Raw genomic sequence first — 24,192 nt, 5'->3', positions numbered from 1 at the left:
GTTGGGGAGTTGCAGCGATGAGACAAGATCGAAATTGGGGAGAAAAAGGGGGTAAAATACAAAAAAATAACAATAATACAAATTATAAACAAAATAAATAAAAAATATATTATTTAAACTAGGCAGTCAATTAGTTTCATAACAGAAAAAAAATACAGCATTTATAATTTTAAATTACGTTTTTGAATGTCCTTGAGTGGCTCAGCCAGAGCCCGGACTTGAACCCAATCAAACATCTCTGGAGAGACCTGAAAATAGCTGTGCAGCGACGCTCCCCATCCAACCTGACAGAGCTTGAGAGGATCTGCAGAGAAGAAAGGGAGAAACTCCCCAAACACAGGTGTGCCAAGCTTGTTCCGTCATACCCAAAAAGACTCAAAGGCTGTAATCACTGCTAAAGGTGCTTCAACAAACTACTGAGTAAATTATCTGAATACTTATGTAAAATGTGATATTTCCATTTTTATTTTGTAATACTTTTGCAAACATTTCTAAAAAACAGTTTTTGCTTTGTCATTATTGGGTATTGTGTGTAGATAGATCAGGGGGGAAACAAAGCACTGTACACCTTGCCAATACAAGGTGCTTTATTGACAGTGCAATCTACCATCTGCACTCTTCCACACCAACTTGACAACACAAACCAAAACCAGCAAACATGATTTTATTAATCCATTTTCTATATCACAATTATTTATATTTACTGGTATATAGTCACCCTGGAGCTGTTCTCAAAATGGATGATGGGGTTTCTGAGGTTTCTTGTGTTGCTGAAGGCCTTTGTGTGTTTCCCCAAGTCATTAAACACACGATACACATCCCACACCACACCTCCCCCTTCTAGTTTACATCAGACAATTACTTTATCATAGGATTGTACAGTCATTTTGGGGGTAAAAACAGAAGAGTTCTATCTGTGTGAAGTCAGACATGCTGCCTCACCCCCCACTCCTCTCCTCACTCCAAATAACACATCTCATTAAAACACATAACGGGACAATGCTTCCATCGCGTTTACAGGAAAATAAAGACGCATTTCTTCTTGCATTTTAATGATGTGTAAATATAAGACAAAAATATAAGACTGCACGTTAACATCGCAATTTGTGCAACGTTCGTTAGCTCCAGACTGTTTAAACAGATAATGTCGGTCAGACGAGACGACCCAGCCCTGCTGTCACGCTAGATAATGAAACATGATGATCTGAGAACTGGCTTTACTGAGCGTCTTGGTGTCTGTCTAATTGTCTATAGTCTATGGTTATAACCTGGAACCTGGGCCCGTGTTTATAAAGAGTTTCAGTTTGAATGCTGATCTAGGATCATGTCTCCCCTGTCCATATCATTTTAATAATGATTTAAAAAGAAGCACTGATTCTAGATCAGCACTCCTAGTGAGCCTCTGAATACAGGCCCTTGTGCCTAGTCATCTACAGTTATAAACTGGTGTCTAGTCATCTATGGATATAACCTGAGGGACAACAGAGAATTAGCTGGTTAGTTTAGGATGCTTTCTGTCTGGACCTGGACAGCCTGCGTGTCCTGCTGCCTATCTGCCTGTTCTGGCCCTGGGTCCCCCCTGGGTCTGACCCTGCGCCTGGGTCTGGTTCACCTCCTGTCCTTCTCCCTGACCTTGGTCCTCCTGTCTCTGGGTCTCTTGCTGTTGGGCCTTGTCACCACTTTCGCTGCCTGTCCTGTTCCCATCTCACACTGACAGTCTCTACTAGCTGAGGGAGCAAGAGCGCCGCCCCTCTGGGTATCAGTGGTAATGACCGTTCCTGTGCCCCTGCTCTGGGCCAAACAGGTCCTCAGACACAGCCTGGGCTGTTCCGGTAGATAGAGCAAGGCTGGCAGCAAGCACAGTTCCCTCCCCTTTCATCGTCCAATGCAATGTCCTGGGGAGAGGCTTGGTCCACATCCTCTTCATCATCAAACATCTCAGGTGTGAAGATGCTCTGGTCTTCCTCTAGCAGGGTGGGATCGTCTGGGCTCTGGTCTTGGCTGGGAGGGGTAGCTGACGGTCCATCCGTCCCCTTACGGGCCTTCCTTCCTGGGCAGGGGATCCAGACTTACATTCTCCTGGTTCTCCTTCTCCCCCTCCACAGAGTCAGGCCGCGGCGGGACGACCAGAGGACCACAACGCCGGCCTGGGTCCCGGAAGATGGGGGGGTCTTGAAGTGGGTGGAGCTCACAGGGGTGGAGGTGGTGCAGGGGCCGTGGGTGGTGGAGACAGTGGGGGAAGGGCCTTGGGATCACTCTTCAGATGAGTGGAGGGGTGTTGCTGTGTCTGCTTCTGGTCACGTGCACACAGAGAATACACACGTTATGGGAAACCATAGAAAGGAAAGACAACACAGTTGTATGAAGACTTATAATATATTTAGACATTCAGATGAGCTGATTGGAGCAGTCATCAGGTGTTGACAGTAAAGGTGAGAAAATAACAGGGGAAGTACATTGACAATGCCAACATTGGCCTCAAGGATCCTATATGCTGGGCCCGTAACAGCTAGGTTAGTGTACAGTACACTGCACATGTTTAGTGGTTTAGGGGTGTGGGCAAAGGATGTCTTTCTGACTCTTATCCAGAACAGTGCAGTGGAGAAGAAATCACCACCACTGTCTCACGCTCAATATAACACAAACAATGGTCAATGTGATTTATTTAAAGCAACAGTCTAACATCTGCTCATCAAGCTGCTTGCTTCAGACCAACCCAGCATCACTCAGCCATGTATAAGGTCTCGTAGTAATGAGACAGATTGGTGCACATACAAACTCCCCCCACCTGATCCAGCTCCTGACACCCCCACCCACCCCTCAAAACGCAATTGACCAAACAGCTCAGCCTTACAGCGACCCAAGTAACGAGACAGACAATAGGCTAGAGCTCTAGAACGGAGTGTATCCACTTAATTTATAAACCCAGTGACCTCATAGTACTATCATTCCGTTAGGTTCAGACCCCATGTTTTTCTATGGATCCATCCTCAGTGAGGTCCAAGGTACCATATGAAGCCTGATATCGCGCTGCATTTACACTCACTTAGCTTGACACCTATAAGAGGTTCTGCTGTAACAAACAGCGGAGGGTAGGATCAGAAGCAAAACGGACCTAAAACATATATACACAGCATTTTGTACATCAACATGTCTTAAGATTCCTAAAGAGGAAGAAATGTAAAATGATTTGACTAAAACCGAAGCTAAGAATCCTGAACATTGATCAAATGAAACCCTTGCAGGAGGAAACGGCATGAGCATTGCTCCTCTACACCCCTAACATCCTTGTTCCATTACATTTATTTATCAGAGAAGTAGATCCAAAAAGCCTCACACATTGTTCCCCTGTTCCCATCCACTTTACTGGGACAGGACTGTTCATATAATACCATCCCATCATGAATAACAAGAGAGAGGAACACACCAGATGTTGGTCTGCAGTTAGGTCATGCAGTCGAGGTAGTGGGAGACCTTTGTGGAAGACTGACTGATGCAATGGACTCATTAGGAACCACTTATACAAGGAGTTAACGCAAAGAGCTCTGGATGAAGCTTTCGTATGTTTTTATGCACCAATCAAACCTCTGATAATCTACCAACTTCCCTGAAATAACTTATTTATCTAATGTAATACATCTCTATACATCTCATCTGTGTTTCCATGGCTGATGGTGGACAGAGGCCACAGAGCAGGTGGGACAGAGACCATAGGGGTAACCCAGGACCTGACCCCCTGTAGCTGGGTGTGGGGCTCTGGGACCTGAGAGGTGGTAGTATGGTAGTGTGGTGCATCGTGGCCCAGAGAAGGCTGTCTGAGCTGGGGCTAGGACTGGGCCGACAGTGGGACAGATCTTCCACAGTCACTAGAGATTGACTGGCTGAACAGGATGGTGGTGCTGTTGAACATCTGGCTCCCTGCTCCATGGGTCTCTCCTGCTCCCTGTTGGCACCTGAAGAAGGTCATCAGCGACTGCATAGCACAGATGAAGGCGTTGTTGTGCCTGAAAAGGTTAAGCACCCACTTGTACAGACCTGGTGTAAACAGAGACCAATCTTGTTAGTGGAAAATAAAATATAAAAACAAAATTATTCCTACTTTTCTAATAACACTTAATTTATCAATCCTTAAAACCACAACACACCTCTATCTTGTGGACAAGCATCACCACCAAGTGCCCAAGATAAGAAACTACACATTGTGTCAGGCAACGGAGACAGAGGGTTTGTTTGAGTAATTCAAGCTCGAGTGGCTGCAACCTGCGATCATTAATTTCAGTACCTGAAATGTATTTGTTGGGGTTGTTCCCAAACCGGTCGTCTACCAGAATGAGGGCTCCACAGTCATTCTTGTGTCTAATACACCTGTGGTAGTGAAAACATGTTCAAGTTCAGGTAGTAACCTCCTGGTTTTCAAAATGATCAAACATTTTTATGCTTACTGATCATGAGCCTGATTTGTGAGCTAGGAAGAAGCCTCCTGTGAAAGGATGAGTCGAGGACAGAGAAACAAACAAGAACACAAAGAGACCCGTACCTGACCAGGGCTTGGTTGATGGCTCTGTAGGCCTGGATCTCATACCAGCGGGAGCCTGACAGCAGACCCCTGGCTTTACAGTGCTGGTCATTATACTTCATCTTCAGCTCCACCTGAAAACACAGCAGGAATGTTAGATGGAGACACGTCACAGGACAGGTTATCAGGACACCGCCATACTGCCACCAGACGAAATGAAAGCTGAAACAGAGCAGAACAGACAACGGGAGACAGACAGGTATGCTGCTTACAAAGACATTGAAAGATTAATAGTAGAAAACATTTGTCCCGTTTATAAATCTGGTTATCTGAAGTCACTAGTCTGTTTCATATGGCAAGGATTTAGCATATCTCTGGCAGATCCATCACATTCGATAAGATATGGCAACCCTTTCTGTTTTATCTATCATGTGATGGGCAACATGACACAGAGTCTGCAATCCACCCTGATCCATAGTAGCATACTTATTTATGACTTTTGTGTCCAATTTCAATTTTAAAAAATGGTGCAGATTATTTCCCACTCAGTCAAGGCACTGTTTTTGTTTTTCCTGTCTTCTTCCAGAGGGTGGGGGTGTTATTGTTGTATTGTTTGCTGTTATCTGTCTGCTTGTAAAAATGAACATGTATAAATAATGTACTTTTATTATGTTACAGCCTTATTTTAAAATGACATGTTTTCCTCATCAATATACACACACACACACACAATACCCCATAACGACAAAGCTGAAACAGGTTCAGACCCTTTGCTATGAGACTCTACATTGAGCTCAGGTGCATCCTGTTTCCACTGATCATCCTTGAGATGTTTCTTCAACTTGATTGCAGTCCACCTGTGGTAAATTCAATTGAACGTGAACAATGTATAAAAATATTTCCCGCTATGCGCACAATTCTTCTCTAACATGATGACTAATTGATTTAAAGAAAATGTAGTTCAACACCGTACCGAAAGTTTCGTAAGAGAGCGCATAGATACAAAATACTAATCGCTAGTGTGAATACCGGCAACACGCTACGACCTGCAAAACATTTAATCGATATTTAGTCGATCGATACACCCCAGACTTTTGGCCATCTGTTTCAGCTCGGTTTGTTTTCCAGTTATGTAGTTCACTGTCTACACGTAAGGCACATTTCTTACAGACCTTTCCCGTTAGCATTAAAAGGTCAACATTTAAAAATAGATTTAATAGGTTTCACCTACATTCTAATTAAACAGACAAATACTAGTCCACGAAGTGTTCTAGAATGCAGGGAAATGTGGGTCAGTTCAAGACGCCGATAGGGTAAACAAAACAGTTTTCATTATAATCAAATCCAATCATTCATCTGAACTTTATTATAGCCTCAATATGCTTGTACTTGACAGTTTTGATGAATTTCGAACGTTATAGATGCGTTGGAAAAAATGACAAGCTCACGAAATGCATCTGATTAATTCATTAGGAGTATGATTTACATTCATAATTTTAACTACAATGTAACAAATAAGCAAACTGGTTTTAACTTTAGCAAACATTGTCAACATTAAATGTCCTCACTTAGCCTATCTTCATCTCCCTCCTTGCACTGTATTCTCTACTTTTAGCACCCTGGTCAAAAATGGTGCGTGCCCTTGCAAGGTCAAAATGTCAGGACTCCGGTTCCCCCATTGAAATTGTCTTCAGGTCAGGAATCAGATTCAAATTCAGATTCAACGGGCCAATTTTTTTTCTGGAGGATGGTCAGGGGCCGAAACATAATTCCAAATAATTTGTAGACTTCAAATTGACCGGAAAAAACCACACATATATAATATTTGACTAAAACATCATTTCAAACCTAGCTTACATTTGGATATGATCACATATACAGTGCCTTTGGAAAGTATTCAGACCCCTTGACTTTTCCCACATTTTGTTACGTTACAGCCAAATGGCAAGTCTTCCTAAAATGTCTTACAACACAAACTCTCTTTGTAAAATCGAAATTCTAAGAACGACAGTGTGTTGAATAGATTTACAGTGGATTCTAAACGCATTCAGACCCCTTGACGTTTTACACCATTTGTTACATTACAGCCTTATTCTAAAATTAATTTATGATTTTTTTTACTCATCAATCTACACACAATACCGCATAATGACAAATCGAAAAACAGGTTTTTAGACATTTTGGATAATTTATTAAAAACAGATACCTTATTTACATAAGTATTCAGACCCTTTGCTATGAGACTCAATTGAGCTCAGGTGCATCCAGTTTCCATTGATCATCCTTGATGTTTCTACAACTTGGAGTCCACCTGTCTATATATAGAGCAAAAACCAAGCCATGGGGTCGAAGGAATTGTCTGTAGAGCTCCGAGACCGGATTGTGTAGAGGCACAGATCTGGGGAAGAGTACCAAAACATTTATGTAGCATTGAAGGTCCCCAAGAACACAGTGGCCTCCATCATTCTTAAATGGAAGAAGTTTGGAACCACCAAGACTCCAAGACTAAGACTTCCTAGAGCTGGCCGCCCGGCCAAACTGAGCAATTGGGGGAGAAGGGCCTTGGTCAGGGAGGTGACCAAAAACCCGACGGTCACTCTGACTGAACTCCAGAGTTCCTCTGTGGAGATGGGAGAAACTTCCAGAAGGACAACCATCTCTGCAGCACTCCACCAATCAGGTCTTCATGGTAGAGTGGCCAGACGGAATGGAGAAGCATGGTGGTCATCATGGGGTGTTCTGTGTAGATTGCTGAGGATTTTTTGTAATTTAATCAATTTAAAAAAAAGCTGTAACGTAACAAAATGTGGGAAAAGTGCCTTCGGGAAGTATTCAGACCCCTTGAGTTTATCCACATTTTGTTACATTACAGCCTTAAAATAAAATGGATTAAATAAAAAAAATCCTCAGCAATCTACACAAAATCATAAAATTTGACTGAATCTTGTGTAGCCCAGAGCATTATCTTTGACATGAAGTGAGAAGGACAAATCGCTACTTGTCAGACACCCCAAAACCACGAAATGTGCTCCAGTGGCTGACAGGCTAGCCATAGCTGTGGGCCATCACCTGTGCTCGGACCTGCCATCCAGCACCTTTCAGGCATCAGGCAGGGCACATCCATTGAGAACTAATGTGATTCATGTGGGCTGTGGAGTGGGAAGGTGAGGGGCAGATCGGAATCTCAGGGGGAGACGCCAACCCCCTGTAAAAAAAAAAAAAAAAAGAGCCTGAAGAGGTTTATTGCCTGCCCAGAATTCCCCCTCAGACAGATCTGCTGTGAAAGGGGGAATAAAGGGGGCATACAGAGGAGATGAAGAAGAGCAGAGACAGGAGGTCGGAGGGGATCTAGGCAACACAAGTGATGAAGTTGATCTGGAAAACAGATCTGCTGTGAAAGATGGGAGGATAGAGCAAAAGGCAAAGAGATGGTGAGACAAGAGGTGGGGGGCAGAAAAGGTGGTCCAGTCAACACAAGACGAGCAACAAGCCATGCCACAAAAAGACCACGAAAGCATCCATCTCCATCAATTTGCATCCATCCATCAATTAATCTCTCCTGGATTTTCAGCGCTAACCTTTTGGGATTGACAAGTGAAAAGTTCATGTGGCGTCTGACGGGGGGGACATATGGGACATGCCAGCGAACAACAGGAACTGACAGGCAGGTGCCGTGTGTTCACAGCCCAGAGCACCATGTCCCCTAACGACACGGGCATGTACACACTGTTCCCCTCTCTGCTTTCTGTCCTGGCAGAGAGGTGTGTCATTACTGGACGTCATCATGGTCTGGGATGAGTCCGTCCATATTTGGTCTGAGCCAAATAAAGAACAGGAATTAGATTCATTTAAAAAATAAAGAAAGAAACGCCTCACTAGACCATGTCAAAATGGACCTGCAGAAACCACTCCATTTTCTTCCTGGCCAGATGTATACCACTCATGTCATGGGGGCTCACGAGGCGCAGGTTTAATGGCTGTATGGTGAGATGAGATGTCTCCTCCTGTCTGTTAAACACCAGAGGGCTTGATGCATCTGCTTCTGAGACCATGAACGGAAATGGCCAGTATCCCCGAGCAGCCAATGTCATCGAAGTCCAATGGGAGTCCATTTCAGCGTCCCACCCCAAGTGAAAACCATATCTGACATGACAGGATGCATATGTGAAAAAGCCAATTCTAGCTTCTAGCGAATCTCCTCCTAAATGTGAAAGAAACTGCCAGATAGAAGAGATTAGTTAAAATGTCAGGAGATCGCTAGTCGCTCGTTCACTTTGGCCCAGTCCTCCCACCGCTACCTGTTCATGCTTAAAAACATACATTTGACCAGCAAGCATGATTTGCAGCTGAGCGGACCGGTTTGCGTGTGCCCCCCTGGCAGTCCACCATCTTGTGCCTGTCAGTGAGATTGTGGAGCGCTCCATCTGCCTAATGTGGCAGAGCTGACAGCTGGGTGCCTCGTCCTCAGTGTGTCCCTGTAAGACGTGAACACAACCAGCACACACACACATTCTTACACACACCCCCCCCCCCCTAAACTGTCTGGTCCTCCTCCTCCATAAAGTATCAAAGCAGAGACACGAGGTCTCTATAAAACTATGTTTGTGTCTTAAAATGTCTGCTGTACTCCTCATTAAGAAAACAGAGATGCCGTATCAGTGGCCTTTCATTGCCTGTTGAACCAGAGGATTGTTTCTCTCCCTCACACACACGACTGTGTATTGTAAGACATGCCTGTTGTGGAAAAAACAACTCTACATGTGTATAATGTAACATTGTGTGCGTCCCAAATGGCACCCTATTCCTTATATAGTGCAGGGCTCTGGTCAAAATAGTGCACTAAATAGGGAATAGGGTAACATTTGGGATGCACATTAAAATGTAATAGTAGCTTAGCAGAGCTGTCGGTGTGGAGGACTGTTTACAGTTCACCTTTGATCTCAGGCACGATAGCAGGCTAGTAAACGCAGGGCTGCTCTGTGCTTTGGTTAAAACCTTAAAGTTTTGCTGAGAGTTGGGTCTGGGAAAAGCAGTCTAGGCATGAAGGTAGGCGTCCACAATACATGAGGGCTCTACATAAGCTATAGGGGGTGCATGTTTGAAATGTGGGACAGGGTCAGTGAGTCCAAGTTAACATGTACTGAGAAGGGAATGTCTATGTGCTTCCATAAAGGCATAAATGTTAAACAGCTGGGAGAGTAAGAATATATGTACTTTTGTGGCTGTGGGCATGTGAGCGAGACCATTTGAGTGTAGTATAAGTGTAGTTGTGAGAGAAAGTGTGCACTACATGTGTGATATGAACATGTGTGCATGTGAGTGTGTATCTGACCCCTCTAAGATCCCCGTCATAGCCGAGGCAGCGTTGTGTTGCTGTGTACCTGTGGCTTCCTGCCTGCCCGGCGCCTGCTTGGTTGTTTTAGCGTAGCTGTCAGAGGGGCTGTGGGGACAAACAGTCACAATGACCTGGACCTGACAGTCATTAGTGTCATGTCCTGTTCCCTCTTCTGGTAATGGGGGTCAGCTAGCAGACTTTACCACCCCCTCAGGGCTCCTCTGGGGCCAGGACCGGCAGCTGACACACCAGGAGAAGAAAAAAATAAAAAGGAGAGAGCAAGAGAGCTGACATGCGGACTGCCATTTACACCATAGATGAGAGGAAAGAGAACTTTTCAGAAAATATCTGCTGTGCTGTTGGGTGAACCTGTTTCTCAGCATGAGTATCCCCCAGAAGCCCATAGCTCACGCTGTCTCTCTCTCCCCCCGCCCCCTCTTTCCTTTGGCCACATCTAGCCCACTCATCTCCCATCCCTCCAAGGCTACTCAAAATGTAGCCTGCAAAAAGGGAGCATGCGATCGGGCTACACGATAAGGCTAAATGCTGATGCTGGGCCTCGCGACCCTGACCTTAATTTGAATTTACTCTACCTATCGTCTTCTGATTTCGTCCTTATTCGGGTGTAAATATGAGACAAAAAATGCACAGAAAGGTGTTATTAACCCTCCTGCCTCTGTATGTGGCTATCACGATTTGCTCATCATCACCTAAGGCACGCTCACAATAAAGACAGTAACCGCACGCGATGCATGCATACTAACCAGTCTTACAGGGGTTTACATGGTTTTGTGTACAAGGTGATAGAAATCTCCACGGCAGTACCAGTGTTTGAAAAGTCGGTTTAATAATACATTCCAATGGATATTTTTTCGACCCAAAGGACCAACCGCACAGACAACCGGTAGAGCAAGTTCAAACGTTACATTATTCAACATTCTGGCTTGTAAGGAAACTTTCCAAGTGTTTGCAGTGCTTTCATTCAGACTGTGTACACAGAAAGCTGGCATCACAGTCAGATTTATTAGGCAACACTGGGCCATGACAAAAAGGTAAGGAAGAATGGAGGGAGGGAGGAGGGATGGATGGAGGGAGGGTGAGAGGAAGACAACGGTAGAAACTATCTGCTCAGGACAGACAGAACAATCACTTTGGGATGATTTTTTATTCATCCGTTATTTTACCAGGTAAATTGACTGAGAACACATTCTCATTTGCAGCAACGACCTGGGGAATAGTTACAGGGGAGAGGAGGGGGATGAATGAGCCAATTGTAAACTGGGGATTATTAGGTGACCGTGATGGTTTGAGGGCCAGATTGGGAATTTAGCCAGGACACCGGGGTTAACACCCCTACTCTTACGATAAGTGCCATGGGATCTTTAATGACCTCAGAGAGTCAGGACACCCGTTTAACGTCCCATCCGAAAGACGGCACCCTACACAGGGCAGTGTCCCCAATCACTGCCCTGGGGCATTGGGATATTTTTTTAGACCAGAGTCAAGAGTGCCTCCTACTGGCCCTCCAACACCACTTCCAGCAGCATCTGGTCTCCCATTCAGGGACTGACCAGGACCAACCCTGCTTAGCATCAGAAGCAAGCCAGCAGTGGTAGGCAGGGTGGTATGCTGCTGGCAAATTATATTACAGAGCACCAGAAAAAGAAGAGGATGGAGGATGCACTTTGTATGTGTGTCCCAGTGTGTGTGTCCCAGTGTGTGTGTGTGTGTGTCCCAGTGTGTGTGTGTGTGTGTGTCCCAGTGTGTGTGTGTGTCCCAGTGTGTGTGTGTGTGTCCCAGTGTGTGTGTGTGTCCCAGTGTGTGTGTGTGTGTCCCAGTGTGTGTGTGTGTGTCCCAGTGTGTGTGTGTGTGTGTGTCCCTGTGTGTGTGTGTGTGTGTGTCCGTGTGTCCCAGTGTGTGTATGTGTGTGTGTCCCAGTGTGTGTGTGTCCCAGTGTGTGTATGTGTGTTCAGAACTTTTTCAGTGTGGAGGTCTGTAGGAAAACACATTGGTAGCCAGCAGATTCTGTGAAGCGCTTACACCTGTATGTGACTGACTGGACACAACGGTAAACAGGGGTTTTTCTCTCTGGGTCCTCTTCTGTGAAACAGACCTGATGGGCTCACCACCAAGAACTTGTCTCTGGTTCTTACCTGCAGGTCCTTGATGTTGGGGAAGGGGATGCCGACGTTGACCACTGTTCTGGCGTTGTTGTCTGTGAAGTCCAGTCCTTCACTCACCTTCCCTCTATACACAGCCATCAGCAGAGCTCCATTTGGGGGGGGGGGGGGGGACAGAAACAACCCCAATATCAACCCAGTCACCTGTCCTAAACAGATATGACTAGAATTCTTCCACATTTAAAAGGGTACCCAACACCAAACCAATTGGTGCTCAATCCCTTGCACAAGAGAGATACAGACAGACTGGCAAAGATAGACACAGAGAGTGAAGAAGAGAGAGTGAGACAGCCCAGTCTCACCTCTGTCCCATGCAAACTCTCCACTGATTCTGATGGCATCATAGTTCTCTCCTCCTCTAGGCTCTGTGATCACCGTCTTCCTGTCCCCCAGCCCTGTGTTGGTCAAGCAGTCACACAGCTTGTCAAGCATCTAAGAAAACAGAACACCAGCAAACAGAGCAGGGCTTCATGGATGCATCAATAAAAATAATAAACCGTGTGATTTGTTCATATCTTTTTCAATTCATCTTTTTCTTAACATTGGCTGGTAGACATTGCATACTTTTCAAAACTCAGCTATCAGCAGATTCCTGAAGAATACACCACATAGCCTTCCAATAAATAAATAACTATCAATTGGGCCTAACATGAATCAGGCTTGGCACCACTATGGGATGGAAGCTATTCTTCACATGGGTCTTAATGGCCTAATGAAGCAACAGAGCAGGAGTTGAGACTACAGTAAACAGGAGAAAAACTATGGCCATATTACACCAAGAAATGTGGTCCACATTAGAGCCCCCTGAGAAAACCTTTCACATAGCAGCATAAATACTGAGGTTTGTCTGCCAGCCAAAAGCAGCAACCTCTCCCCTCACAAGACATACAGAGAAACAGGTTTCCAGGAAGTTAGAGGGGGCACAATCCTTTCAGGGCTAAACAGTCCAGTACACTGTCCTAACAGCTTGGCATCCAGACACTGCAGGTGTGTGTGTGTCTTATAGTCTGAAACAAAGTTCACATCATGATGGCACTGGAAGCTCCTCTGCCCCCCAGCATGTCGTTCTCCCTCCTGTGGCTCAGTTTCCCCCTCGCCTTCCTCCACAAAGTTGATGCGTTTAAACCCCCCCACTCTTCCTCCATCCATGATAAAATCACTGTTGCTGCTGTTGCTGTTAGTGCAAAAAGTCACAGTCTCTCCAGGGAGGAACATTGATCTAAAAGCCCTCTCCTCGTCAGCTCCTAGCAGAGATCTAGCCATGTCTCCACCGTAGCGGATTATTTGCATGGCTTCACAATCAAAGAGCATCTTCATTGGTTTGGAAATGTGTTTGAAGGGTCAAGTAGAAGTTATTCTTGTAGTCAGCAGAACAACTTCTCACATCAGAGCTGGGACAAAGAAGTAGTGGTATTAAAACACTGTTTGCAGTTAGTCGGTTACTCCAACACAGGGACAGATAGGGAAATGAAACATTACGACGTGTGGATGGATGGATGGTTCCTCTAGTTCCTGGCACACCAAGATGACTGACTAGCTACAGCCTGCCTGTGATTGTGAAATGAAGCAGAGGCGTATTTAATCAGGTCGCCTCACTCAGTGCCACAAAACAACCGGGAGGGCCGGGAAACAGGAACATTTGCATCAATAAAACACAACATTTTCACAAAGGCCAAAGCGTTACATTGACAAGGGCCTTCCGCTTCATTCGTCAACCACCACCACAACTCCTCCACAAAACTGGTTGTCCCAACAATTGCTTTCCGATCCAATCCTGACTGACAATGGGTGAATTATTCATGTTATATACTTTAGGATGGGAAACAAAACAGCCATTATCTGCCACACTGCACTTGAGGAAGACCAGAGGAGAGGCCGATTCAAGGAGGAAGGGAAGAGGAAGCTCAGTCTCTCACTGATCTAATTGATGGACTGGGTCACTGTAGTCAGCATCTTGGATTGTTGAGATTGTCCTTTATGCAGCCGACGTAAAACTTCTGCTAGGGAACAGCGAGTAACCTGATAACAAGGGAAGAGTAACCCGATAATAAAACGCCAGCCAGGGCTCTTAAAACACAGAGTGTAAGTCACAAATAGCACCCTATTCCCTATATAGTGCACTACTTTTGACCAGAGCTCTTTAGGCCCCCCCCTATGGGACATGGTCAAAAGTAGTGGACTATAAAGGGAGTAGGGTGCCATTTGAGACACAGGAAGAGACACATGCACTTGAGCAGCACAAACAGTCTTTGTGCAGAGCTTGTCGTTTATATTCCCCGAGTTGTAATTTGTAAAGCCCTTATAAAAGCGGGGGGCGAAATACAATCCAGTCAGTGCCACTCCAAGCAGGAGCCCCTTGGCTTGCAGCAGGGCCCAGGGTAATGGTCCCTAATGCTTTTATCTCTCAGACACTAAGAGTAAACATCACTCTGACTGCATTCCAAATAGCACACTACTCCATACATAGTGCAGTGCTTTTGACCATTAAAGTAGTGTACTTTAAAAGGGAATAGGGTGCCATTTAGGATGAACCTTCTGTCTCGTTGCTCCAACTGATGCTGCCATTTAATTACGAGCACATTTTCCTTAATCTTGACTGAGTAGAGCTGGGTTCAAAGGCGACGAGGCGAGGCAGGGCAGACAATAGGCAGGGAGCATAAATATTAAAATCAGTAGATGGTGATAGTGCTGACGTCATCCAAGTATTCCTATGCAAGCTCCCGATTGTTCATGAACTATTTGAAATGTGCCATATTGCTGAATCTTATACCTCAGTGGGTTGAATGGCAACAAACAATTGTTAAGGATCATGGTGAAAGTGGCCACAACTAGCAAAGGATTATAGTCGATGAGGTTGTTTTCATTCTGCCTGAGAGTCAACCGGGAGCCTCCTCGTAGCCTGCCTGTGTCAGCACGTGGTCCTGTGTGACAACAAATCTAGTAGTCACTATTTCATTTAAGCTTTTGGGGCATTCTGACAAAATTCACATAGAAATGTGAGTTATAGATCCGTCACTCTCATTGAAAGCAAGTCTAAGAAGCGACAGATTTGTTCTATCTGCGTTATTTCTAAGCTTCCTGTTTTTAAGTTTTGTATCTTTTACTTTAAGTTTTGTACACCAGGTTCAAACATACTAAATTTTGAGTTGTTGAAAACATAATTCACATCGGTTTAGACGGTAGAATGATTCTCTACACTATACTTGCTAGTTTTGTCACAAACTGAAATTAGGCAAACTATTCCAATTTCAGCAGTCAGGAAATGGGAGGAGCGATTTCTGCCTAGTGCAATTTTAATTAAATGTAATTCAACTTGAAAGAATTCACAGTGGGGTTCGAACTTGATCATAATAAACTAATTTTAAAGCCTAAAACGACCGCAATAAAAAAAACACACATTTTGGCCGGTCTGGTGATCATACATAGGGTTTCTAGGGCAGACCAGGGCTTTTGGCACCGCCAGGTTGCTACGCAGTAGCCGACCAGCAGCGCTTCTGACTTCACGCTCCAGACTGGACACTTGGGGCCTGGCAGGGAGACGAGACAAGGAGGAGGGCTGGCTAGGTCTAGGAGACGGTGCTACACTACTCTATGGAGAGACAGGCAGACACATGACAGTCACCTAGCTACTCATCAAGGCTAGTCTCCTCTGCCAGACAGCTCACCTTGACCTCTAACTGATCTGACCAAACTAATGACAGCTAATATAATTTTGCAAGAACTATGCACAAGCAATCGGTGCACACCAAAGTGAGGACCTGTGTAGAGTTTATGTGGCCGAGTCCACACGTAGTACACAGTGTATGACTGGAAGGATGCCGTTATGTACTATGGTGTGAGTGTGTGTGTAACTTGGCCTTCATGACTAATTTTATCTGACGGGTAGGTGGCGTATCCACAGGGTCTGCTGAAGCGCTACAGTAAATGTCAATCTGCACACTCGGCTGGCGCCCAGGTGCAAACACAACAGGAACGACCCACAGAGGGGAAAACCACCACACACAGACATTTTAAAGTAAAATGTCTCCTTCTGAATTTACTGGTTGTGTACTTCATTTAAACAAATATGAAGGAAATAGATGAAGACGAAACAAACTGAAGGTGGGAAACGTGTGACTCAAACCCCCGCCCCTAGTGGCAATGTGTAGTCCACAACCACTGGATCGGCAGCAGGCCAGTGCTAGCATGGCCCCTCATTCTACAAGGCACACAATAAGGGTCCAGGCAACATGACATGAGGAGGACTACAGCATTTAGCCAGTCTCAGAGTAACCAACAGGCACAACTAACAGTGAATAATTCATGGTGATTTCTGGGTATGGTGTGTGTGTGTGTGTGCGTGCGTGTATGCAACGCTCAGGGTCTGGCAATAAACAACTTCTGGAGGGACGAATGCCACTCTTAGGCACTGAACTCTACACCTCTCTCTTGTGCACGTCTTCCCTCCCTCCCTCCATGGACCCACAATCTCCATATTTCACCTCTTTCCTCTCCACTCCCTCTGTCTGCCCCCCCCCCCCCCCCCCCATCCCTGGTGTCGGTGGGCTGTGTTGCGACACGTCACTGTTCTGGTAGCGCCCGTTAAATTATGGAAGGGGTCTTGGGCGACTGTAGCATTAATGAAAGATGCAGGCCCGCCTGCTCCTACGCTGCTTTGTGGGTGAGAGCGGGAAATGTGTTGCAGCCTTAAATGATTCCGTTTAAATATGACTGCAATCATCACGCCAAGGGCGGTGCCAACCAAGTGACCACCTGCCTTCCCAACCCCTCCCCTGGTGTCCACATCTCGAGAGTGAAGCTTGGGCTGTCAAAGTTAAGCATGGAAGAAGATCTTCTTGGTTTCTACTTGTAGTCTTTCTCTCCAGAAGGGTTAGCTGTTAGTGAGCACAGACAAGGGTCATCATGATGTGGTCGGTGACACTTTGCTTCTTGAAAGTCCAATATCTTGAAAACTTGACTGCTGACATTTAAAACATTTTGGGATTGTATCAATAATGAAAAACCCCCACCAAAATATCGTTTGAGTGGAATTCCCCTTTAAAGCTTTGCCTCCTCAAAGCTGTAGCTTAGCAAACATTTAGCCTACAACAGCAGCAGCAGTGCACCTCAGGTTTCCACTGTAAAAGGCCATATAAAACATCTCAGCTGGAACAGTAAAGATGGATAAATCCCCGTCTGAGCAAGGTGACCCATAAACCCAGAGATAGAGGAGAGACACAGCCTGTAGAGATGACAGCACACCTTACACTGAGTAATAATGTTGGAGCGTGGCTGGAAGACAGCAGGGCAAACGTGTGTGTCCAGCCTCCTCCTCAGCCCCCAGCCTCCTCCTCAGCCCCCAGCCTCCTCCAGGCGCCAGCGTGGATGCCTTTTCACACATACAGCTAGGTGACATCACCCCTAATGGCCCTTATCTCAGTCTGCTTTAAAAGCATCTTGCGTTTCCTTTTGATCTTTTCACCTCTGGAAAACACTTTTTAATAAGCCCACCTCTCCTCTCCAACCCCCAGCGCTGAGTTTTGTCCCTTTCCTCTTGCGGTGCGGCCAGACTGTGAGGCGCGGGCAGAGGGGTACCGTGGTTTTAATGGGCATTAACTGGGGGGCTGTTGAGGCTCAAGTGCTACAAAACCACAGCTCCAGGAGGGCTCTGGGAGATGTCTGAGTGTGTAATGTCTGCAAGTAGTGTGTGTGCATGGCCACACACACACACACGCCTGTGTGCGTGCATGCGTGAGAGAGTACCTTTAACTGTGTGTTCTTGAGTTGTACTGTATGTTCAGTGTGCGTATGCACCCTCACTGTGTCTGCCAGAAGTGTGTGTGTGTCTGTCAGAGGGCGACTGACAGAGCCGGAAGGAAAGCAGGACGCCTCTGTGGCCTTGCTGTGTGATCTTAGTACTGTGTGACTGTGGCCTCTGTGTCCTTCATACCGCTGCCTCTCAGATAGGCATCATCCAGACATACTGGACAGGGGCACCTGGAGACGACCCATCCTCTGTCTCACTCACACACACGGCTCACCGGCTCCAGAGGGCCTCAACAGACTCTACAATTAATACCCCTCATCTCTTCATCATCTTTAAGAGACGTCTGTCTGCACATTAAATATTAATGCACAGAGGGCATAGAGCTCCTACACTAGTCATCAATAATACCCACCTAGAGTTGCTCTGTGGCTGTCTCTGCCTGCCTGGCGTCATGGCTGGGGGGAAAGAGACAAAACTGGATCCTAATAGGAGACTTTAATCATTCATATTCTGATAGCACTGATGTAGTCTCAACTGGATAGTAAACTAGAGGGAAAACCTTGAGCTTTGACATCATCAAAGGGTCAAATACAAAACATAGGCCTATGGTAAATAAGCATTAAGAATGTGTGCATTGTAAGACACTAAACAGGAACACAAGAAGACACACAAAAAAGGTATGCAGCACTATGCAAAAACACAGACAAACCTTCACATGTAACACTCGCGTATCTGTGCACGTGCGAGCACTAACACACAGCCACAGTGACATGAGAGAGCCAGCTGGTCCCTAAGTGGACTGGTGGTGGTGATGTGACAGAGACACAGAGCCTGAATGGAAATCTATTATTCATGGAGGGAAGCATAACAAACAAAGGAGGACAAAGTATTTATCAACGGGCCCTTAGAAGTGTCTGGTTAACTGAAAGAGAATACCAGGTTTTATGTAAGGTATTTGTCAGCCTACAGCTATTTAAGAGACACCTATTAGGTCTACATAGACATACAGTGCCTTACGAAAGTATTCGGCCCCCTTGAACTTTGCGACCTTTTGCCACATTTCAGGCTTCAAACATAAAGATATAAAACTGTATTTTTTTGTGAAGAATCAACAACAAGTGGGACACAATCATGAAGTGGAACGACATTTATTGGATATTTCAAACTTTTTTAACAAATCAAAAATGAAAAATTGGGCGTGCAAAATTATTCAGCCCCTTTACTTTCAGTGCAGCAAACTCTCTCCAGAAGTTCAGTGAGGATCTCTGAATGATCCAATGTTGACCTAAATGACTAATGAGGATAAATACAATCCACCTGTGTGTAATCAAGTCTCCGTATAAATGCACCTGCACTGTGATAGTCTCAGAGGTCTGTTAAAAGCGCAGAGAGCATCATGAAGAACAAGGAACACACCAGGCAGGTCCGAGATACTGTTGTGAAGAAGTTTAAAGCCGGATTTGGATACAAAAAGATTTCCCAAGCTTTAAACATCCCAAGGAACACTGTGCCAGCGATAATATTGAAATGGAAGGAGTATCAGACCACTGCAAATCTACCAAGACCTGGCCGTCCCTCTAAACTTTCAGCTCATACAAGGAGAAGACTGATCAGAGATGCAGCCAAGAGGCCCATGATCACTCTGGATGAACTGCAGAGATCTACAGCTGAGGTGGGAGACTCTGTCCATAGGACAACAATCAGTCGTATATTGCACAAATCTGGCCTTTATGGAAGAGTGGCAAGAAGAAAGCCATTTCTTAAAGATATCCATAAAAAGTGTTGTTTAAAGTTTGCCACAAGCCACCTGGGAGACACACCAAACATGTGGAAGAAGGTGCTCTGGTCAGATGAAACCAAAATCGAACTTTTTGGCAACAATGCAAGACGTTATGTTTGGCGTAAAAGCAACACAGCTCATCACCCTGAACACACCATCCACACTGTCAAACATGGTGGTGGCAGCATCATGGTTTGGGCCTGTTTTTCTTCAGCAGGGACAGGGAAGATGGTTAAAATTGATGGGAAGATGGATGGAGCCAAATACAGGACCATTCTGGAAGAAAACCTGATGGAGTCTGCAAAAGAACTGAGACTGGGACGGAGATTTGTCTTCCAACAAGACAATGATCCAAAACATAAAGCAAAATCTACAATGGAATGGTTCAAAAATAAACATATCCAGATGTTAGAATGGCCAAGTCAAAGTCCAGACCTGAATCCAATCGAGAATCTGTGGAAAGAACTGAAAACTGCTGTTCACAAACGCTCTCAATCCAACCTCACTGAGCTCGAGCTGTTTTACAAGGAGGAATGGGAAAAAAATTCAGTCTCTCGATGTGCAAAACTGATAGAGACATACCCCAAGCGACTTACAGCTGTAATCGCAGCAAAAGGTGGCGCTACAAAGTATTAACTTAAGGGGGCTGAATAATTTTGCACGCCCAATTTTTCAGTTTTTGATTTGTTAAAAAAGTTTGAAATATCCAATAAATGTCGTTCCACTTCATGATTGTGTCCCACTTGTTGTTGATTCTTCACAAAAAAAAACAGTTTTATATCTTTATGTTTGAAGCCTGAAATGTGGCAAAAGGTCGCAAAGTTAAGGGGGCCGAATACTTTCGCAAGGCACTGTACACTACCGTTCAAAAGTTTGGGGTCATTTAGAAATGTCCTTGTTTTTGAAAGAAAATCACATTTTTCATCAAATTGATCAGAAATACAGTGTAGACATTGTTAATGTTGTAAATGACCTTTGTAGCTGGAAACAGCAGATTTTTTAATGGAATATCTACATAGGCCCATTATCAGTAACCATCACTCCTGTGTTCCAATGGCACGTTGTGTTAGCTAATCCAAGTTTATCATTTTAAAAGGCTAATTGATCATTATAAAACCCTTTTGCAATTATGTTAGCACAGCTAAAAACTGTTGTGCTTATTAAAGAAGTAATGAAACTGGCCTTCTTTAGACTAGTTGAGTATCTGGAGTGTCAGCATTTGTGGGTTCGATTAAAGGCTCAAAATGGCTAGAAACATGAACTTTCTTCTGAAACTCGTCAGTCTATTCTTGTACTGAGAAATGAAGGCTATTCCATGCAAGAAATTGCCAAGAAACTGAAGATATCGTACAAAGCGGTGTACTACTCCCTTCACAGAACAGCAGAAACGGCCTCTAACCAGAAAATAAAGAGGAGTGGGAGGCCCCGGTGCACAATTGAGCAAGAAAAATAAAAACTAATTTATTTATTTTTTAAATAAAAAATCTGCCGTTTCCAGCTACAACAGTTATTTACAACATTAACAATGTCGACACTGTATTTCTGATCAATTTGATATTTTAATGGACAAAAACAAGGACATTTCTAAGTGATCCCAAACTTTTGAAAGGTAGTGTATATATACAGCTGGACTCTTAGGACCTCTTCCTTTGGCATTCTGTTGAAATCAAACAAAACGTCTTTACTCTCTACTTATCTCAACCTCATACCAGTTGCGCCAAACTTGCTTACACACAGCAAGGATATCATGGGTACATTAAAACACTCAACCTCAATATGTGGTCTCTAGCCCATCCTGGTGGTAAATGGTAGGAACTGAAGATGATTTAAAGGAGAAATGGTCGTATTCACTATGGCACTCTGAAGCAAACGTTTTGCAACGGCAAAAGAAAATCTATTGAACTTTTTCAAAACGCACTATGCTTGACTACATAGTCCAATTCCTTTCTGAGCATCGTTAACCATCAGATTGTTTCTGGATACTATGAAAAAAATCATGAAATATAACATCAGTGGTGAGGCTGAAATTAAGGTAGGAGGTTTCTTCTGATCTGTGACTTGCTGATGACATGGCTGCCAGCCTCCAGCTGGATAGAGAACTTGACCCCCAGCTCTGAGGAGAAGGATCCCATAGGAGACAATGTGCCTGAGGTCAGCACGATGCTGTGAACACTGTCCGAGATGTCTGAGAACGCCTGCCACCACACACACACCACCACACCCCTTAGGACAGGCAGCGCTCCACGTAATGTAATAATACGCTATGAGTAACATGTACTTTTGTCCCCCAGTATAAAAGTTGTATACACAGCATTTACACTCCAGTACATCCTCCCCTGCTACTCACCACGGCTGAGCTGAGGCACCAGAAGCTGAGTGTGTGTACAAGGGTCTTGGCACTGTGGCGTCAGCGGTTAGGCCTGGCGAAGAAGCCCTGAGCATCTGGCACGTCTGGAGCAGTGGTCCAGGTGTAGGACTGCTGCAGCACCACGACCAGGACAGAAGTCTTCGTCAGTGATTGAAAGTGTTAGTATAATGTATTTTGTAGTATGTCGTTATGTTGATCTTGTTTTCCACCCTGACTACAATGCACATTTCCCAATTAGGACAATACAAATACTGACTGATTGTTAAAGACTGGTTCACAGACTGGTTGACAGACTGGTTCTGACCTGCTCTTCTCCCTGTAGAGGAAGTCTAGCACAATGAAGAGACTCTTGAGGACAGAGGAGCTGACTGAGCTGATGGTGGGGACCTCCAATGTGTCCTCTCTCCCATTCACCAGCCCAACCCCTCTTTCTCCAACACCGCTGCTAGGTGCTTCTATACAGGGGGAGAGATGAGGGAGGGAAGGAGAAATGTGGAGAGAAAAGAGAGATGCTGTAGGCCTCCCTTCTAAACACACAAGTCTTGCAACAAAAAAAGGGGGTGAATGTGAGAGATCAAAAGACAGGGACTGAGACAGAGACAGAGGTGAGAGGAGACCTAGGTGGTCAACAACATTATCTGACCTGCAGCATCGCAAAGGTGTCAGTGGTGATGACCTTGGTATGGAAGAAACCTCCTTGCCATTCCACACCTGACAGGACATCTCATACTCCCTCTCAGCCAGAACACTGCAGCTCTCCTGCATCCAACTACACCACAGGAGGAACAGACAAACAGACAGAGAGAGCGTGAGAGTGGCCATCTTAGAACTACTGTTTGATATTGAGGAAAGCAAGGCTAGTGAAGACATTCTTTACAAGTATTGATTACATTTAATTGTTAACCAAGATGGGTTGATTAGTAGACCAGTTGTGCTTGTGCTGGCCTAGAAAGAATGTATCAGGAATAGATAGGTTGAGAAACACTACTGTAGTTTCAGTCGGGGAGGTGATGATGAGGGAGCTCTTACTTGAGCAGGTTGCAGCAGAAGGCCCAGAGGGGTTAGGGTCTACCTAGATGGGTTAAGGTCTAACTCACTCCAGGAATTTAGGGTATATTTACTTGAGCAGGGAACAGCAGAAGGCCAGCAGCGGTTCGTGGTTGGAGCACCTGATGTTATCCAGCTTCTCCCTGGCAGACAGCAGCTGGGGTTTGTTCAGGGTGTAGCTGGCACAGTCCTCTATGTTGTGGGCCTCATCCAGAACCCCAATCTGACCCTTCAGGTTGATGTGAATCTGCAGGGGAGGAGAGGGAAGGAGATAGCCTCCCCTCCCACTGCACCCTAGTAGACATGCAGTGGGTTTGACCAGGTAGTTGTCAAGGAATATGTTCAGCTAAAAGTAAAAGGACACATCTATTCTTTAATGTGTGAAAACACCTTTTCTTCAGGCCTACATCCTCATCACTCACTCCTTCTCTAACTCCAACAACAATTCCCTGCATCCCTCGTTCTGCCAGACTCATGCTCTCCCTGATAATGGGGTCCAGTAGGTCATTTTAGGGATAGAAGACTACACCCATCTCTCACTCCTCCTTATCCTTCTCTCTGCTCCCCTCACCATGCCTGCCCTTCCCACCTGACCCAAGCTCTCCCTGATGATGGGGTCCAGTAGATAGTTGTGGGGACAGAATAGGATACAGGCATGATGTCCCTGGCAGCGTAGTAGGAGCAGGCCCTCAGCCTCCCCCCCAGCCGACTGATGGAGACCATGGACCCAGTGCAGTGTTCTGGTCCTGCATCTTGTGCACGCCGTTTTTGAAGCGGTATAACACGCCCTGCACATATTCCTTGACCACTACCTGGTCAAGCCCGACACTCCCTGCGTGTGGTACGTAAGAGAGAGAGGAGGAAGAGTTGTTTTCATCCTTGACAATACACACATGAAAACTAATTAAGTTCAGCTTACTTGTGACCTTGAGGACCTCTCAGAACCAACACTGATCAATACCTTCATCATGGTTTATACACATAGGACATGTACAAACACACACTCAATATAGCGCAGTACCAACAACAAGTCTTCTGGCATTACCAATAGCTCGGGGTAATTCCCAAGTGGCAGTCTCCAGTCTCATGTACTAAGGCTCATTACCCGGTCATCAGAGGCGCCTCATCTACCACCATGTCACAACCAGCCGGCTCCCCGGTGACACACACACGTGACGACTATACTCCGTTACCGCCAAAGGCATGGAAAGAAAGGCAGC

At 45.3% G+C, this 24,192-nt stretch overlaps 1 protein-coding gene across 1 annotated transcript; it reads right to left on the bottom strand.

The window, feature by feature from the left end:
* Window positions 1-647: 647 nt before the first annotated feature.
* On the bottom strand, window positions 648-23,695 carry LOC110503350 (Fanconi anemia group J protein homolog). The gene is given in 22 exon segments (XM_090218069.1): window positions 648-1,577; window positions 1,580-1,707; window positions 1,710-1,770; window positions 1,772-1,907; window positions 1,909-2,042; window positions 2,044-2,230; window positions 2,232-2,319; window positions 3,634-3,787; window positions 3,790-3,886; window positions 3,888-4,035; window positions 4,283-4,365; window positions 4,538-4,650; window positions 12,005-12,180; window positions 12,334-12,463; window positions 21,627-21,752; window positions 21,958-22,036; window positions 22,230-22,350; window positions 22,353-22,380; window positions 22,569-22,615; window positions 22,618-22,694; window positions 23,047-23,318; window positions 23,624-23,695. Coding segments are annotated over 22 exon segments (2,532 nt in total). The 3' UTR covers window positions 648-1,502.
* Between the last annotated feature and the right edge of the window lie 497 nt (window positions 23,696-24,192).

Source organism: Oncorhynchus mykiss, chromosome 24 (assembly GCF_057628025.1).
Source record: "Oncorhynchus mykiss isolate SJ-2025 chromosome 24, ASM5762802v1, whole genome shotgun sequence".
In the NCBI taxonomy this organism is placed as follows: domain Eukaryota; kingdom Metazoa; phylum Chordata; class Actinopteri; order Salmoniformes; family Salmonidae; genus Oncorhynchus; species Oncorhynchus mykiss.
Note: the sequence above shows the minus strand (reverse complement) of the source record. Positions and strands in the feature narration are given on the sequence as shown.